We start from the raw sequence: 19,762 nt of genomic DNA, 5'->3' as shown, positions 1-19,762 counted from the left end.
CCATAATTCTTAACTTTCTAGATAATGGTTTTCGGATAACTGATCCCATACCTGTATGTCAGTTAGCAATTTGTAAGCTCAGGATGCATTATAAACAACCGATTTTTTTTTGGCCTAAAATTTTCTGTGCATATTTCATAAATTTGTCCACATGCCTCTAACTGTATTTTTTTCTTTAACCACACAGATCTGCTTTTTCCTATTGACATCTCCTCGGTAAAGAAGGACCATGACTTCTTGGACAGGGATGCAATCGAGGCATTGTGCAGGTCAGTGCCAAATCTGAATCTGCTCGTTGTTTTTGTGCCAGGGGGATTACTTGCTAATGTTGTACATAGCTGAAAGGCGTTTAGATAAAAAGAAAGATGGAGCACTTTAATGCATATACAATGTCGCAATTGTTTTTATATCCCATGTTCTTTGGATAACATTGAATGTTAAAAGTGGGGGTTAAAAAAAGGCCAGTTTCATTGCCTAATGACTACAAAAATGAAGCCAGTCATGTGTCTTAAGTTGTACTCAGTGTGCAAACTCTTCCAAGAATGCTTGAATAGGAATTTAGTTGTCCCATATTGAAAACCACTGACCCTTGTCACTGGAAATCATACAGAAGTGTCTGGTTTTAGTTCTTACCTAATTAATTGCCATCATTAGCTGTAATTCCTTAGTATTTACTTTTAGCTCTTCTTTTGAAGCCAGTGCAAAAGGACAGCGGTAGCACCTGGGTCACCACACCGGCTTATGCACATCCACAAGTGATAACAAGGGATATAGTCCCCCGCTGGTCATTCTAAAGACTTTCACTAAAGACTTTGATTAGCAGGTTCACATAGGGATCAGTGAACCAACATTGTTGACTTGATGTTCTGGTGTGTCCACATCTGTATTTTGAATTTTGTATTTATTTGGGGGTTGTTTATGATTGTAGAATGGTAGCAAGGTGCTGGAATTGACACCAGCCAGAGGTGCCAGCTCTCTTTTGCTGCCTGGGTTAGAACCGAGCAAGTATCAGGCAAGCACCTGGATTAATTGTGGTAGACAAATGGATGTCATAATTCATCCTTATGAAGTTTCACCATGGATACCATTACATTGTATTTACAGTTGCAATTGATAGAATCTGTTACAGATAAACTGTTGTTTAGGGTCCACATTGTGATCAATGGTCATCCAAATGAATCACATGAATGACGATGATGATCATGAAGAATTTCCATACTTGGTAAATGAGCCCTATCATGTTTACATAATAACTTTCCTCCATTTGAGTTTATTGGCCCAGTAATACTGACGACTGAGGCAAAACCTACGTATTTAGCACGATTGATTCTGGGCATTTTGTAGTTAGTTGTTGATGCAATACATTTGTGCGTTGTATGTGTAGGAGATTCTAGATTTGTGTCTGTGTCCTTACAGTTGACTAAGCAAAGCGTGTGCAAGGTCACAAACGCTATGTATTATGTTGTGCACATAAATTAAGGTTTACTGGAAATTCAATCTTGGTTACTCTTGTGTGGCTTTTCATTGACACCAAGTGTGTCAAATTTTGAGTAAATTTTAACATTATTTACATGATTATTACATGATCAGTGAAAGTGTATCTGTCTGAGAGCAGACTCTTCTGTATCTGTTTTCAGCTGCTGGTGCAAATGTCTTCATTCCAGGGCAAACGAATATAAGTGCCTATATTTTATTTTTCTGTCTGGGATTTCTGCCAGACAGCTGTTTACAAACTGGACAGCACTTGCCAATTCCAGGCTTTCCAATTTAAAAACAGACAATTCTCACCCCTACTGAAGATCCTTTTTGTAGATCAAAGCCATTAGACAAGGTGGGGAAGGCAGCCTACTATAAGGGGCAGATTTATCAAGGGTCGAATATTAAATCAAAATTTCCGAGTGTCAAAATTAACACATTCAAATTTTAATCCCTCCTAATCGAATGTAAATTTGAATGTGAGATTTATCACACCTCAAACATGGAAACAGTCCTAATTCGGATATTTGGCACCTAAAACCTGCCGAGTTCATGTACAAATCAATGGCAGAGGTCCGTTGAGTCATTTGGAGACATTAATAGCCTTTCTTTTTTTGGGGAGCAGATAATTCTGCTATGTGCACACAAAAAAATCTTTTGTGTGTAGTTTTTAAAAATTGTTTGCTTAAGCCAGAATTCATACAAAATGTTGTGTTTTCATACAAAAAAAAACTTTGTGCGCACCAAAATTTGTGTGTGTTGGCCTCAAAATGTGTGTGCTCCCACACAAGTGCAGACCTTAGAGGGAACATTGCTTGCAGCCCTCTCCTCTCAGAAAACAGGTGCCCAATAGTTTATCAGTACAGCCCGCTCTTCCTAATCATCATAAAAGTTTACAGTATATCAGAATATTGTGTTGCCTTTCTGTCCCTAATACAAAGGTGTCGCCATCTGATTGTTACAGCTCATTAAAGGCCGGCATCTTGATCTTGATTAGCACAGGTAATCAAAATGATTGTGAAAGGTGTTGATCCTGATTTAAGAATGTCACGTCTTGCTTCAATGTCCGTAGAAACCCTATAATCTATAACCAACCCAGAAGGCGTGTACTGATCAGAATCCATCTGTGAAGCCAAAGGTGACACCCTTACCCTGGAGTAATGTTTTACGTATACAAGGCGGACAGACGTTTGACTACTGTTTGGTCCATCTGTTTGTTCAATGCTTGTAAAAAAAAAAAAAAAAAAAAAAAAATGCCTTCATGTTGTTCAGTAGTCTTGGCCTAGTTTAGAGCTGTTCATTATCTTAAGGCTATGGCACATGCAGTTTCTTGATGCTGGAGATTGGTCGTTAAATGTACAAACATGCTTAGGAATGTTGGAGTACAGGAGAGACTTACATCAGAGCTTCCCATTTTTCCATTAGGAAGCAGCATCTATAACATGACTATGAATATGGTCCATACGCCAATAACATTGCGCCATTATTTATTTTTAAAGTAGGGATCTGCATAACTGGCATCTTGGAGAATTCACAGCATTTCTGCACTGAACTGTAACACATTTGAGTTTGGGGTAGGGAGGCTCCTCCATTAAATACAGACAGGGCTCATTTAACTGGGACTTTCCAGACTGCCATGTAACACAAACAACCTTACCAGCATAGGCTTTGACTACAGAGGAAAGAATTTGAAGCAAAATGAATAGAATTCAGTCATTCTGTTTTAGAAGCATGTTCATATTTGGACGTTTAACCATGATATGATTTTTACTTCTTTACAAAGCCCACAATATAGGTACAGGTATGGGATCCGTTATCCGGAAGCCCATTATCCAGTAAGACTCCATTTAATCGGAATAATTCCTGTTATGATTTCCTTTTTCTCATTAATAATAAAAGTTTTTTTGTACTTGATCCCAACTAAGATTAATAATTAATCCTTATTGGAAGCAAAACCAGCCTATTGGGTTTATTAAGGGTAAGGCCAGACGAGGAGATTCGGGGAGATTTTGTCGCCTGCCTCACTGAGGCAACTTTGGGCGACTATTGAAAACGCATCGCCGCGTGTGCATTAGCGCAGGCGATTTTGCGCTGTAGCCTATGGGGAAAAGACGCTGAGTCAGTTCGGGGAAATAGTCGCGCAAAAGACGCGGCGATAAGTCGCCAGGCGACAAAATCTCCCCGAATCTCCTCGTCTGGCCTTACCCTTAGGGGCAGATTTATCAAGGGTCGAATTTCGAAGTGGAACTACTTTATTTTATACATCGTAAGATCGTACTCCGATCGTACTTCGAATCGTACAATTTGAACGATTTTATCGTACGATCATACAATCTTCCTTCGAATCCAAAAAACATATCCAAATATGCTCTGGCAGGTCCCCATAGGCTAAACAGCAATTCGGCAGGTTTAGGTTGGCAAAGTATTGAAGTCTAAGTTTTTTATAAAGAGACAGTACTTTGATTATCAAATGTTCGAATGGTCGAACGATTTTTACTTAAATTCGAAGTCGTAGTATCCTATTCGATGGTCGAAGTATCCAAAATATTTCTTAGAATTTCGAATTTTTTTACTTCGAAGATTCCCTCAAATTCACTTCGACCATTGATAAATCTGCCCCTTAATGTTTACATGATTTTCTAGTAAACTTAAGGCATTAAGATCTAAATTACGGAAAGATCCATTATCTGGAAAAGCCCAGGTTCCGACCATTCTGGATACCTGTATACATTTCATATGATCTTAAAAAAAAGTGGTGTTTATTGAGACTCCCTTTCAAAAACATCCCCTTGTTGGATTTTTCCACTATATTGTGTTGAACTGTAGTGTGCTTAATTTCTTGATAAGATATGACGCGGAAACGAAAGACTTGCGTAATGAGTGGACTGCCCTTGTCCATAGAGGTCTTTCATTGACCTCCAAGTTCTAACTCGTGTGCTTGTGTCTTTTTTTATATGTAGATAAGGTCTAAGTCCGCTTGTACGAACACTACAGTAGCTGAAACTCTAGGCACCATCTTATTCTTGTGATTTAACATACATTTCTTTTTCTCCTTCTGTAGGCGATTGAATACTTTAAACAAGTGTGCTGTGATGAAATTAGAAATTAGCCCAAACAGGAAAAGGGTAAGTGTATTTCACTTCTTACATTTCTTGACTGTGGCCTAGTAAATAATGACTTTTGCTTAACAGGATAGATTTATAGTATGTGGAATTGGAGCGGCCTGGACTTTTGTAAATGGATTCTGTAAGGCTGCATGGGGGCTAACTAATTAACCCCAGAAATGGAAGAGATTGCAGAGGAATAAATCACTTAGAGAGAAAAATATCATTCCTACTTCTTTCTGAGAGTTAAACTCCTTACTAATTATTTCCTGCTTAATGGCAATTACCTCTTTGCGATAACATTTCCTTTGATTTATAATATAATTTCTAGATGATTGTATAAGGGTCTCACTTTCCCTTATTAGCTAAAAAATGAGATTTTCTCCTTTTTAAATATGAAACAATGATAGATTGATATAAAATGCACCCTAAATGATACGGCTTGTTCTAAACAGCATTCCATGATTTTGTTAAGGATCTTAATGAGCTCCTATTATACAGATATGGTAATGTATATTATTATTCAGGAATGCAGAGTCTAGCAAAAAGTCCAATTACATGGAAGAAATGACAATTTCTTTAAATTAAGACATTTATACTGTACCTTGTTATAGAACATAGTTAAACGAAACCTTCAGATTGTGTTGGATTCACTAAATGGCTAAAAAGTCTATATTTCATAAATTTTTAGACATTACAGAGCAGTACATAGCTTCAAACTGCAAATCTCTCTTCTACCCCTGGTGCTTTTATAGTTAATGATTTGACTTAGTAAGTGGGGGGGATGGGGGTAAAAGTTGTGGTTAAGCATTGTTTTCAACTCCAGCATCCCTTAAGGGAAATAGTTTGCAAACACCCATGAATGGTCATTAATCCAATTCTCTATTCATTGTGTCTCTTTAAAGTTGTTGTGTGTTTTTTGAGTCCTTTATAATTAACTTATAACAGAGGAGACTGTTCACATAAAATGCTTGATTCTAGTTTTTCTGCTTTTTTTGTACTTTAATTAAAATGTAACCTGGGATAAAACATATAACAAAGCCCATTTATGATTTTTTTTTTATTTGAGCTTTTCCGAAATTCAATCACAAAAAAAAAAAAATCACTATTCATTTTGTTTCTTGAATAATCGAACGCTAGCATCTTTACAAAAGAACTTGACTGTGTTCTTTTATGGAACGAAACAAGATTGCAACAAAAATCCATTCATTTTTTACAATTTTATATAAAAATAAAATATTGAAATCACACTGACCATTGACTTATATTGAAGCTTGCCAGGTTTTTTTTCTATTTTTCTTCTTATGAAAAAAACCGATATCTTGAGTTTTATTAAATAGGCCCCTCAGAATTTAAGATAGCCTTTGCTATGTGTAAGCTGCATGGAACAGAGATTCTGAACTCTTGAAAATCTCTACAACAGTATCAAAACTGCAACATTTTTAATATAAATCCAGCTGAAAGGTCTCCCCACTCTGCAGCTTATGCTATCCTTTAGTGTTTATTAGCAAGCTTAAGTTTCCCTTGGTAAGCCGTGTTTTTCACATATTAAGTAGATTGTACACCACATTACCAAACAATTTTCTTTTTAAAAAAAAACCTAAAACAGTTGTGTCCAAACATTGTTTTTAATGTATGTATTCTGTGATCTGTAGAGTGAAGAGTCTGATGAAGATGAACCATGTGCAATCAGTGGTAAATGGACATTTCAAAGGCACAGTAAGAGGTGGTCTCGACTAGAAGAATTTGAAGTCTTTCCTCTTGGTCAAGGACCAAAAGCACTGTTGTCTGATGCACACCAGCTGGCAAATGCAACTAGCCAGGACAGTATCCTCACAGAAATTAGTGAGCGCCAAGATGTATTATCAATTACCAGCACCAGCAGTGAAAGTCCCAGAGCACACCTTCCTAGTGAGGCCAGCACAACAAGAACAAATTCTGTCACCAGCATTTGTTCGTCTGGAAATTTTATTGCCAACGATGACTCATTTGGGAGCCTTCCATCACCAACAGAGCTTTCCAATTTTAATTTCACCTCCAAGGCTAACCAAAAGAACTCAAAGTCCAGAACAAAGAGCCTCCTTAAGAGGATGGAAAGCCTTAAAATCAAAGGCTCTAACAGTAGAAAGAAGTCGCATTCCAAACTGGGTCTGATTATTAGTGAACCTATCCTCCAAGAAGCGGTGGATGATGATAAGCTAAAGCAACTTAACTGTGTAGACATTTCTTCCCTTAATGGCAATCATATCAATGCACCCAAGGTGCGGAAAAGAAGCATATCGAACTCAACTCAGACAAGTAGCAGCAGTAGCCAATCAGAGACTAGCAGTGCTGTGAGCACTCCCAGTCCCGTAACAAGGACAAGGAGCTTAAGTGCCTGCCATAAAAGAGTAGGTATGTACTTAGAGGGCTTTGACCCTTTCAATCAGTCAACATTTAGTGATGTCCTAGAACAGAACTATAAAAACCAGAGGACTTTTGGTGAGGACGCTGTGTTTTTTATTCCTGAAGACCACAAACCTGGCACCTTTCCCAAGGCACTTTCAAATGGCAATTTGTCTCCTTCTGACAGTAGCACCTCTGTCAACTGGAGAACTGGGAGTTTCCATGGACATGACAACCACAGCTTTACAAGGGAAAATAGCATCAGCAGCTGCAAAAGTTCAGTTAGCAGCCAAAGACGGAATTCTTGTTGTTCTGAAGGAAGCCGCTTGAGTATTTATGACAATGTACCAGGCACTCTACTGTATTCCAGTAACAGCGACCTGGCTGATCTGGAAAATGAAGACATCTTTCCAGAACTTGATGACATATTATACCATGTCAAGGGGATGCAAAGGATTGTGAATCAGTGGTCAGAGAAATTTTATGATGAAGGAGATTCTGATTCTGCTTTAGATTCTGTGTCTCCCTGCCCTTCCTCTCCCAAGCAGATACATTTGGATATTGACAATGACTGCAATGCTCTTAGTGATCTTGATAGCACAGGAAATTCATTTAACGATTGTGAAGAAGCAACAGTAATCCAGGCACGGAGAGACTCCGGAGTTGGGGCTTCTCTGACGCGAACTAACAGGTTTGTACTTTTATTTTTCATTCCTTTGCTTTGGGTCAGTGCAATAGGATTTACCACATTTATGGCCAAAGTTGAATAACATGCCATATAATACCACCTTTAGGGTCAGGGCACACGCTCAAGATTCGGGGAAATTGTTCTCCGTTTCGTTTTCCGAAGTTGCCTCAAGAGGAAACTTCGGAAAACGAAGTGGTCCGAGTGCCATCCTGCTGTAGATTTATATTCTAGCCGGCGGGAGGCAGTTCAGGGAGATTAGTTGCCCCGAAGAAGAGGAGAGTTGTCGCTGGGCGACCAAACCCCCCCCGAATCTGAGCATGTGCCCTGACTCTTAATTTTTAAAAAAAAAAAAAAAAACATCTAGAATTAAAATGGTAGTGACAATTTTACTATTGGTGAAGACATAATGGAAAATGGACTTTGTGTGTCAGAAAAATGTGGTTTGTTTTGAAGTCTCTTTCTGCTTGCTTGAAAGAGCTCACTTCCTACTAAATATGTCTTATAGCCACACCCATGTCTCTTTCTGCTTGCCTAGAAGAGCTCACTTCCTGTTAAATATATGTCTTGTAGCCATGCCCATTTAAACTGAAGAAGCAACATAGATGATGTTTTTGGTATTTGGTGCTTCTCTAATCACTCTGTGGATCAATATAATCAAACATATTTATTTATAATTATTGTCTCATTACTTTATGCGTTTGGAAAGGTCCTTGGATAAGGAAGTGGGAAAAATTCTATACAATTACAGCAGCAGTAAATGGATACATTTTTAGAATTTAATTTACCATTATTGTGTCTTATAAAGAAGTAACCTCCATTGTAGGGGAGGTAGATTTATTCACATGCAGTTGTTGAGCTTATTTCTCTTTACTAAACACAGACACCGGTTCAGATGGCACAGCTTCCAGAGCTCCCACCGTCCCAGTTTAAGTTCCGCTTCGTTGCAGATTAACTGCCAGTCCGTGACTCAGATCAACTTGCTGCAGAAGTTTTCACTCTTAAAGTTAACTGCTCTTCTGGAAAAATATACCCCTTCCAACAAGCACGGCTTCAGCTGGTAGGTCAAGCAAAAATCTATAGTTGCTTCAACATTATAGTAATCATTTTAGATTTCGATCAAGAGTTTGTAAGACTATGTAATTGGTGCTATTTGTTATTTCGGTACGAATACTTGCCAGTTAATCTTAACCCTCTTTGATGCCCCCAATGAGAGGGCCAGTTGGTAATAAGCAGCAAGTACCGCTGTCCAAAAGTAGGCCAGTGCCAGGCTATACTGCTTTTCTGTCCTTTATTTATAAATAATCAATCTTATATATATATGCTCAGTTAATGCAACCGACAAAAGATGTCTCTGTCTGCAGATATCTGAATAGATAAACACATAGACCATAAGCATTATGGCTAATATAGCACATACACCTTGTACATGCTATATTAGCCATAGCTTTCCTTTGGGCGTATCTGTGAAAACAACTAACGGCCGGGACTTCCATCGTCGTTCATGCACATAATTGCAGATTTGTTTTGTAGACAGCTGCTATGGGATTTGCAGAGATGCACATAAACACTACACATTGCATATATATATATGTATATATCTCTCTCTATATATATATATATCTCTATATCTCTCTCTATATATATATATATATATATATATATATATATATATATATATATATATATATATATATATATATATCATCTTTAGCTTCATCCTCACCACAAGAATCTCTGAACACACAGCATCAAAGCCTTCCCCATTCAAAGCAGCTATTATCTCTATTCTGGTAAATGTGTATGTTGTTTGTTGTAAACACTGGAACGGGTGCTGACTGATCACGCCTGAATGCTTCACATTCTCCATGGATTTCGTCACCCCTTTTTTTTCTGCTCTAGCTTCTCTCTGTTAATGAACGGATTCCCTTTGTTTATCCGCCTAAACATTATTCAGCTGGACTTGCTTCTGTTAATAGCCCATGTTTCATATATTATAATAGTGTAAAAGATTTGCCCTTTTACCTTTGGTGCACTACAACTCCCGGCATCCTTTAGCTAATGACTCAAAATGCAGTAAGTCACAACACCCATATAATATATATACCAGGGGTCCCCAACCTCTTTTACTCGTGAGTCTTTTTCAAATGAAGAAAAGTTGGGGATCAGCACAAGCATGAAGAAAGTCCTAGACCTAGGGGATGCCAAATAAAGGCTGTGATTGCGTATTTGGTAGCCACTTTGTTGATTTGCAGTCTACGGGAGGCTCTGTTTGGCAGTACATTTGGTTTTATGCAACCAAAACTTGTCTCTAAGCCAAGAATTCAAAAATAAGCACCCTCTTTGAGGCCACTGGGAGAAACATCCAAGTAGTTGGTGAGCAACATGTTACTCGTGAGCTACTGGTTGAGGACCAGTGATATAAACAGCTATAACAACACCCATCTTTGTAATGTAAAGATATTAAAAGTTACCAAGAGTTCTATAAAGGGCAAAGATCTGCAGACTGAGTGCTTTTATAAAGGACATGGAACTCCACATGACTTCTGATATCCATGTTTTAAAGTAGGGGGTACATTATAGTAATACACAATCATAAATCGGGGGTCTGCAGCCCAATCCCTCCAGATGCTGCATTCACATTTCAGTGTGTTCTGGAATTGGTAGTACGGGTATGGGGCCTGCTATTCAGAATGCTTGGGACCTGGGGTTTTCCAGATAACAGATCTTTCCGTAATTTGGATCTTCATACCTTAAGTCTACTAGAAAATCATTTCAACATTAAATAAACCCAACAGGCTGGTTTTGCTTTGGATATTATTTAGATAAAGTGGAGTCAGCCTTCTGTTATTCTGAGCTTTCTGGATAACTGGTTTCTGGATAATGGATCCCACACCTGTATAGCAACAGAACTGGCTTTCTAAGTGTTGCTGTGCATCTACTGTTGATGGATAAAGTATGTGCCTCACTATACCAGTAGCTCCTGTGTTGTTTATAGATTTGGGGTTTGATGCACTGTATTCTTTCTGTAAAGGTTTCTTGCAAGCCAGTGGAATACCTGGGTTTAGTTCAATGCATAAGCAGTGGTCGATATGGATGTGTAAAGTGTGGCAAATAACCCCGTGCAGAAACAAATATCCTTTTTTGTATTTTCCCCATTCTGGATACTTTAGTTGAATATGTGAGTTACTCATTGTTGAGAAGTCTGTTCTACAGAATTGTTCCTTTGTGGATCTCGTTTCCTCACTCGCTTCCATCCGCCTTTCACTTTCAAATCAGTCATTTGTAGATGGGATGTTTCTGGCTGGCGGCATTCGGTGCTTAACATCAGATCCCTGCTGTTGCGCATACTGCTGGCTGGCAGATCTTCATTCGGCCCTTTGTTAGCAACACATCTCGCTGCACAAAACCTCCTTTGTAATCCCGGCCACTTTCTTCTAGATAAAGAGCACAGAGTAAAAAAAAGTCACACTATTAGGGGGTCACAACCTACCCGATTTATTGACTTTCTTTTCTGTTCTGGCAAAGGCTTAATTATTCCGCTCAGTAAATTTGTTAATGGGCCCGTATCTTTTGGGGTTCAGTTTATTTTGTTGCCACAAGTCTCTGTGCAGTAAATATAACATGGAGAGAATACTTTCTATCAAGTTAATGGGAAATACTGTATACTGTGATGTACCAGGACAAAGCCAATTGTACACATAGGGGTAAAGTCTTTCGTTTACTCGGGTTCTGTAATCCATATCAACCAATGAGCAGGTAACATTTACATTCGGCCTGTTTAAATGAAACCAACTTATTGGGTGCTGAACCTGGGCAAAAGATGGGCATACGCCTGTAGTTGCTGATCTTTGCCTGATACGGTCACCTATGTGCTGGGCCATATCAGGCAATTGGGAGAGGACTGCACCAACAAACTAATACAGACCTTGCCCCAGTGGAATTTTTATACCTGCCCTATCTGTATCTGCCCAATTTTTGGCCAGATACATTTTTTTTAGGGGTAGGGGCTCATATATGGTCTGATAAGCTGCCACCTTGGTCTGAAGGGTTCAGCCAACTTAGTTTAGTGTCTTTTATAAAATATGGGGCATCACGTTCCTTCTCAAAAAATTAGAATTGATTCAACCTTTCTGCTTACAAGTGTTGCTGTTCTATTGGTTCCTACTAGGGTTGCTGTTCTATTGATTCAATACTTCTAAATAGGATTTATTTACCACCATAGCTTATTCATTTTGTTGGAGGTGCCCTATTTTTCAATCACTTATTTGGCAGCATTTGCACGTATGTATGTTAGTGGTATATGAATAATATAAGGAACAAAAACCATAATGGTTTACCCAAACACAAAATATTTAGTGGAGGTATTAGATAGTCTTCATTTCAAGAATTTCAACAGTACAAGTCCAGTTGCTTTACATTTATCTTCATTAGATAAACTTCATAGACTGTCTACAAAGACCAAGTACACCCCAAGATAAGCCAGTGTGGCCATTACATGATGTTTTTTTAAACAGTTGTCATCCACAAATGTCTGCGAAAATCACATGAAAACAAGTGATTAGATGGGGTTCAGGTGAAAACTGAAAATTTTGGTTGATGATCTTGTGAATTTCATTTTCTGGTAGGACACCTGGCTAGATGCCTTAATAGCAAAATCCCAGCGTTTCATCAGTATTGGGATTCAGTATTCACCCATGGAAAAATCATGCAATTCTTGTGCCCGGTTGTGGCCCTTCGTTATTGTATCATAATCTGGCCACCAGAACATGCAGTGTAGCGGATTAATGACCCAGTAAAGTAAATGTTGAACAGTAGCCTCTCTCGCTCAAGGGGGGCTTTGTTAGTGGTGGAACCAGGGCCGATCCTACCCAATTTGCCGCCCGAGGTGGCCTTCGTTTTTGCCGCCTCCCCACGGCACTCACCTTCAACGCCATATTGGGGTCGGCGGGGGGTGCACGTCGCTAGCAATTGAGCTCTCTGCATTAGAAGAGCCGCATTTCCGGGTTTAAAACCGGAAATTCGGCTCTTAGTTACCAGGAGCACCATTTTTGCCGCCCCTGGCAACCAGAGGGGCGCTGCCGCCTGAGGCGAGTGTCTCAACTCGCCTCATTGGCGGAGCGCCCCTGGGTGGAAACCTTCTGTATCATTTGTTACTATGGTAGTAAAAGTATGTATATTGTATATAACATTCATTATTGATTGTTTTTCATGTATTTGAATAGGGCCGTGCCAAAATTTATGAAGCGCGTGAAAGTGCCAGACTACAAGGACCGAAATGTGTTTGGCATTCCTCTTGCAATAAATGTGCAGCGCACTGGTCAGCCATTGCCACAAAGCATCCAGCTGGCCATGCGTTACTTACGTGGCCAGTGCTTGGATCAGGTTGGTATTCGCACCCTTTCTGCTGCACAGTTATTTCGTTGTGGTGTTGCACTCCATACTTAATCTTTTTTTTACCCTCCCCTTGGATTACACAGGTGGGGCTTTTCAGAAAATCAGGTGTTAAGTCCAGGATCCTGGCTTTGCGGGAGATAAGTGAAAACAACTCGGACAGCTTGACCTACGAGGGACAGTCTGCGTATGATGTTGCGGACATGTTCAAGCAGTACTTCAGGGACCTGCCCGAGCCACTTTTAACCAGCAAGCTTTCCGAAACTTTCCTGCAAATCTACCAGTGTAAGTTTCTGTTCTTCTTTATGTCTTCTAAGTGCTCAGAGTGCTGGGATTTGTAAGAGGGATGCAGACTTGCTGTTCTGTCACCCCATGTATTATCAGAGACCTTAAGCTTTTTGCTTAGCCTGGAAATAATTTACCACATGCAAAGAGTAAATGTTCCTGATCAGAGGTATCACCAGACCCCTGACAGTGGAGGCTGCTGAGACAACTGGTGAGCCATAGCATTCACGGCCTGCCATTACTTGGGCCTATTCAAGTCTAGGATTACTGGTTTGACAGTAAACTTCTCAAGTCTCCTGATACTCCATTTTATTTTTTTACCTCTGTGTTTATTTTTGTCATTGCGCTTCATCGGATCATGTAATTTGTGCTTGAAACGTTTTTTGGCTATCGATTGATACAGAGTGTTTATTGTTGAAGCTGGTTGGCCTGAAAGTATTGGCTTGAAAGCGCTTATTAAAAACAGAAGTGTTCTGGTCAATGTCCACACTGAGGCTCATGGAAAACAGAGGTGTCTGTTGTGCTCCGTAACCATAGAGCTGTTGATTCAGGTTTTCACATGTATTTGTCAGGGGCCTGCATTTTTTCATGATTTTATTCTTATTCATGCTTCAGAGAAGAACGTATTTGCATTAGTAACCCTATTAGTTACTTTACAGACATGCAGCATGGGAAATTTCTCCTTTGCTCTCCAGTTAATCCCTTTAGCTCCTATGACTGATAGCCTTTTCTCCAATGATCTTTTCTCTCTGTTTTACTTTTCTCGCTTCTGCTTAACCCCCCCTTCCAATATTTATATATGTTAAATGGTGTGCTATAGGTGACTGGTATCCTTTGTTCTTTGCAGATGTACCCAAGGAGCAACGCCTGCAGGCAATCAAGGCGGCCATTATGCTGTTGCCCGATGAAAACAGGGAAGTCCTGCAAACTCTTTTATACTTCCTGAGTGATGTTGCAGCAGCTGTAGATGAAAACCAGATGACCCCCACCAACCTCGCTGTGTGTTTGGCTCCTTCCTTGTTCCACCTGAACACCTTGAAAAGAGAAAACTCTTCTCCCAGGTACTTAGACATGGCATAGAATGTGAAGTTTGCACTACAGAAACGTACATTAAAAAAAGCTCTCGTCTGATTTCTCCAAGTACCATGTGTCCAGGAGCCAGACTATTTCAGCATTCGTAGTCTAAAAAATGTCTATGGAGCCCATAGGCCATAAAAATACTCCCTTATTAGGAGTATATGAATATCATATCATATGGGGTATAATGTAAAATAGTCTGTTATCCAGGACCAACATCACAACTGTTACAGCCAACACCTCAATCATTCATTTATTATAGACCGTTTTTTCCCTCAACATTCAGACCACAGGAGTACTCTTACTATAGGCAGATCTAACGATTGGTGAAATGTAAATAATGCTGTGTGGACAAAATACATTAAAACAATATAATTTACAGAATAATTCCAAACAAAGTAACCATATCCTACACTTCCCTACACCCTTACCCTACTTCTAAGGGTAGAGGCACACAGTGCTATTTGGGGGAGATTAGTTGCCCTGCAACAAATCGCCTCTTCTTCGGGCAACTAATCTCCCCGCAATGCCTTCCTGACGGCTAAGATCTAAATCTACTGCTTTCAGAGCACTTCGTTTTCCGAAGTCCTCATGAGTGTAATGGTAGTTGCCTGCCACTGCTGGTATAGCAATTTTTTAGCCTGAGAGTGGCAGGGAAATATTATTTTAATTCTCTTTTGAAGAACAAGACAGCCATGTGCAGATTGACTTAAAATATTAATTTCCACATACAATAACATAACATATCTTAAGTAGCATTTGACTAAACCTTTGCTATGTTCTCATTTCATTCCAGGGTTATGCACAGAAAGCAGAGTTTAGGAAAGCCTGATCAGAAGGACCTGAATGAAAACCTTGCTGCCACTCAGGGTTTGGCTCACATGATTGCCGAATGCAAGAAACTTTTCCAGGTGAGGTTTTGTCAGATTGTGTTAATGTGGTTTATTCTACAACTGTGTAAGCGCTTTACAGATATTTCCTAGATCCCGGCCGCCGGACCATTCCGTATTGTTTTTCTTCTTGAAGTCCTTAGTCCTTTGGTAGTACCAGCACCAGTTATGTAACAATTTAAACCTCCAGGATTAGGATCATTCCAGCATATGTTGCATATTTCCCCAGCATTGACACGGTCAATTAATTTGGATTTGTTGCTAATAATAACAATGTCACATAATCGTTAATACTCATTCTTTCCTTTAAATACAGTAAATCGCTAACAACTGGTTTATTGTTCATCTGAAAAACTCACATTTTGCTTTTTTTTGTCTCATAGATCCCTGAAGAAATGAGCAAGTGCCGTAATTCATACATGGAACATGAGCTGAGGCCTGTGTGTCTAGAGGAGCTTGTTAATGGCAACGGAGAGGGGCTGTGTGACTACCAGTCGTACCTTCAAGAGAACATTGATGTCTTACTTAAGGATGCTAAAGACAAGTTCAAAGGCTGGGTCAACTGTTCCACATCAGAGCAGGCAGACTTGTCTTACAAAAAGGTGAATTATTGTTTGAAAATAACAGGGATGGAGTTACAGGACTGGGGATGCAATGCAGAAACATTAACGTTGCAGCCCAACTGTTGTTAAACTACTGCAAAAGCAGGTGTAATCTACTTGGACTGGATCACCTAGCCTTTTCCGGGTCCCCATAGCACTGATTTGACCCTAGATAGGGTACCAAGAGATCTTAGTCTTTAAGGACCCAGGGATGCTGTTTCTAAACTGCAGGGGGCTGGAAAAAAATATTCTTCATTCTCATTGCCAACCACATATTTTCTTTCAGGTGTGTGAAGGCCCTCCTCTTCGATTGTGGAAAGCCACTGTTGACATCCCTGCTCAGCCAGAAGATATTCTTCACCGTTTGCTGAAACAGCAGCACTTGTGGGATGAAGATCTCCTGGATTCCAAAGTTATTGAGAGTTTGGATGAGCAGACTGACATTTATCAATATGTGCAAAATTATATGGCGCCCCATCCAGCCAGGGACTTTGTTGTATTAAGGTGCGTGTTCATAAACCTGACCAGCATTGGGAGGTGTCATGAATGTTAAATATAAGATATTTTCTAATGTAAACACAGTTTAAACAGATGAGATACTGTGGCTTATATCACTTCAATGTTTCTTTCCATTGCCTCAACCGTAACTCTGTATTTCCCTACAGAACATGGAGGACCAACTTGGGCAAAGGTGCTTGTGTTCTTTCATGCACTTCAGTAGATCATGATCGTGCTCCTCAGCTCGGCGTCAGAGTCAACGTGCTCATGTCCAGATACCTCATTGAACCATGCAACTCTGGAAAGTCCAAGCTCACATACCTGTGCAGAGCTGATTTGAGGTAATGACCAAGTAAGAAGCAGAATACTTCTAGAACGCTCGGTTCAGTTGCACCAGATAAAATAACCCATAGCAACCAATAAAATATTTGGCTTTACAATCAGTTGCTAGTAAATACCTACTTGTTGTAATGGTTACATTGTATTACTAGTCCTGGTGTAAGTTTATTGCTTCTTTTTTAAACAGAATTCTTTGTATTGCATAAAGTATGGTTTTTCAGAGGAGGGCCTTCAGGCCAGATGTAGCCTCCAAAAGGTGCTTCTGCTTGCTTGGGTATGGGCAGATGAAAATCAGTCTGGCAAAGTTGCACTTTGGGTTCATAAACTGGGCCATAAGTTGGCAATAGTGATGGGCGAATATATTCGCCAGGCGCAAATTTGTGGCGAATTTCTGTGTTCCACTGCCGCAAATAAATTTGCAAAACTGCGGAGAGAATTCACTGGTGAAAATACGCTGCGTCAAAAAAATTTGGGTGCCTGTCAGAATAGTCTGGTCCCCATGACAGATAGTTTAGGCTATCTTATTTGTTATGTTATGAATGAAGCCAAAAAGAGAAAAATACCCGATAAGGGTTTTTTTCCCACTGCTTAAAGGGATACTGTCATGGGAAAAAAATATTTTTTCAAAATGAATCATTTAATAGTGCTGCTCCAGCAGAATTCTGCACTGCAATCCATTTATCAAAAGAGCAAACAGATTTTTTTATATTCAATTTTGAAATCTGACATGGTGCAAGACATTTTGTCAATTTCCCAGCTGCCCCTGGTCATGTGACTTGTGCCTGCACTTTAGGAGAGAAATGCTTTCTGGCAGGCTGCTGTTTTTCCTTCTCAATGTAACTGAATGTGTCTCAGTGGGACATGGGTTTTTACTATTGAGTGCTGTTCTTAGATCTACCAGGCAGCTGTTATCTTGTGTTAGGGAGCTTCTATCTGGTTACCTTCCCATTGTTCTTTTGTTTGGCTGCTGGGGGGAAAAGGGGAGGGGGGTGATATCACTCCAACTTGCAGTACAGCAGTAAAGAGTGATTGAAGTTTATCAGAGCACAAGTCACAAGACTGGAGCAGCTGGGAAATTGACAATATGTCTAGCCCCATGTCAGATTTCAAAATTGAATATAAAAAAATCTGTTTGCTCTTTTGAGAAATGGATTTCAGTGCAGAATTCTGCTGGAGCAGCACTATTAAATGATTCATTTTGAAAAAATATTTTTTTCCCATGTCAGTATCCCTTTAAGCAGTGGGAAAAAAACCCTTATCGGGTATTTTTCACTTTTTGGCTTCATTCATTCATAACATAACAAATAAGATAGCCTAAACGATCTGTCATGGGGACCTGTATCTCACAACAAATAAAACCTTTGTCTTTTGCTTAATGTATCCCTAGTCTATATGCTTTACTGTTGTATTTTTCTCATAAAATAAGTCTGTTATAATATTGTCTTTTTGTTGTGTTGTTTTAGGGGCCATATGCCAGAGTGGTACAATAAGATTTTTGGACACCTTTGTGCCGCTGAAGTTGTAAGAATCAGAGACTCTTTTGTCAACCAACAATCAGAAAACAAAGATGGAAAGTCCAGGTGATGTGCCAGGCTGCAGTATAAGGTCTGAGAAAGTGGAAGTGATCCTGATGGCCATTTATCACGAGTCTTGGGAGACACAGCGTTCCCCAGTTGTTGGACTTTGCAAGTTGTTTGGGCACTGACTGTATCTTTAATATAAAGCTGCTTCCTGGCTCTTGTGCTTGCTCTATTCCCCAGGACCTCTCCGTGCACAACAAGCTGTATGTTTTCCTGCATACGGATTCCCACTGCTTCTGAGAAGCAAACTGACTGTTGGAAACCTCCGTTGTGCAAACGTACATTAACATCACATTTCCCTTTTGCATGCCATTATATTGTGGGACTGGTGTATCCACTGGAATAATTGGTACTTGTACTTATTGATGCTCGTTTTGTTTTGTTTTGTTTTTTTTAAGCAGAAAAGAAAGATTTGCACAGAGAAAATGTGTGAATGTGTGTTGTCCTATTGAATGAAGTCAGTCTCAGTGTCTGGTACACTGATAGACAGCTGTACTGGTTTTAATCTCAGGTTCATGTTGTTATGTGTCAGACTTTGCTAAAGAGTCCATCTTTGCTTGGGGGGAGGCTGAATTAGCTACAGCCATGGGCAGCTGCAGTCCTCCAGATTCTGTTGGAAGTATAACGTTCAGCTCTCCCCAATAGCCATCAGCCGGCATTGGGAAAGTATTAGTCCTACAGAAACGGAGCGGCCTTCAGTGCATTAGAAAAGATGACTGTCACACCCAAATGCTGCTAAATTGTCACCAAATGCTAAATGCTTGTTGTCTGCAATACCAGAACTTTGTGTTCTTGGATTGTTATTGTCTTGCGGCACTTTCAGGAGCTTGGTATCCGTTGCCCAGGAGGGGCAAAATAGCACATTGATCCTTTTCCCCCATTAAATAATATCATATAGTTTTCTGAGCTTGTATTCCTGCAGCAAAATGAGCAGTTCCAAACCCCAAATATTACTTTGCTGTATCTTCACACCCGTCTCCTTATGTTCATACCATGGCCACATGGAGAGGCCATCTTTTTCTATGTCCGTATATATCCCAATACAGGGGGCATAGTTAAGCATATTTACCTTTTGTTTTTCGTTTGTGTTTATCTTTTTTCCCAAATCCTTTTTACTACATACACAGAGAAGATCCACTCTTCTTGGAAGTTATTTAGCTTTATCTACTTCCTTCCTGTCCATAAAACACAGCAGCCTAGTCATGTTTTATGACTGAGATTCCAGAATGAGTCACGGCAAACTCAACAATCCTCAGCCTGACAGCAAAAGGAAACCTTTTATTGGCTGCAGTGTTCCATGGATAGGTGTGCAAGCTGGACTCAGTGAAGCAGAGACCACAAACCTGCAGCATGTTGAAATCATATACGTTTAGTTTAGGTTTATATTCTCTGTAAAAGCAGCTACACAGAACTATTAGGGTCAGGGCACACAGGCAGATTCGGGGAG

General features: G+C 39.8%; 1 protein-coding gene across 4 annotated transcripts in view; it reads left to right on the top strand.

Moving 5' to 3' along the window:
- LOC108698560 (rho GTPase-activating protein 7) overlaps nt 1-18,741 on the top strand; it is a 119,216-nt gene extending 100,475 nt beyond the window's left edge. For 3 of the 4 annotated variants that reach the window (XM_018230149.2, XM_018230154.2, XM_041589027.1), the window contains 12 exons: nt 188-269; nt 4,538-4,601; nt 6,236-7,656; nt 8,534-8,710; nt 12,876-13,035; nt 13,131-13,329; nt 14,177-14,390; nt 15,203-15,317; nt 15,680-15,898; nt 16,185-16,402; nt 16,564-16,737; nt 18,199-18,741. In XM_018230149.2, coding sequence (XP_018085638.1) covers nt 188-269; nt 4,538-4,601; nt 6,236-7,656; nt 8,534-8,710; nt 12,876-13,035; nt 13,131-13,329; nt 14,177-14,390; nt 15,203-15,317; nt 15,680-15,898; nt 16,185-16,402; nt 16,564-16,737; nt 18,199-18,319 — 3,164 coding nt within the window. In that variant the 3' untranslated portion in view covers nt 18,320-18,741. Of the gene's footprint in view, nt 1-187; nt 270-2,440; nt 2,479-4,537; nt 4,602-6,235; nt 7,657-8,533; nt 8,711-12,875; nt 13,036-13,130; nt 13,330-14,176; nt 14,391-15,202; nt 15,318-15,679; nt 15,899-16,184; nt 16,403-16,563; nt 16,738-18,198 lie in introns of all 4 variants that reach the window. The other variant, XM_041589028.1, reaches the window with a different exon arrangement.
- Nucleotides 18,742-19,762: the final 1,021 nt, after the last annotated feature.

The sequence above is a fragment of the Xenopus laevis genome, chromosome 1L (assembly GCF_017654675.1).
Source record: "Xenopus laevis strain J_2021 chromosome 1L, Xenopus_laevis_v10.1, whole genome shotgun sequence".
Lineage (NCBI taxonomy): Eukaryota > Metazoa > Chordata > Amphibia > Anura > Pipidae > Xenopus > Xenopus laevis.
This window is presented reverse-complemented; position numbering and strand designations above follow the sequence as displayed.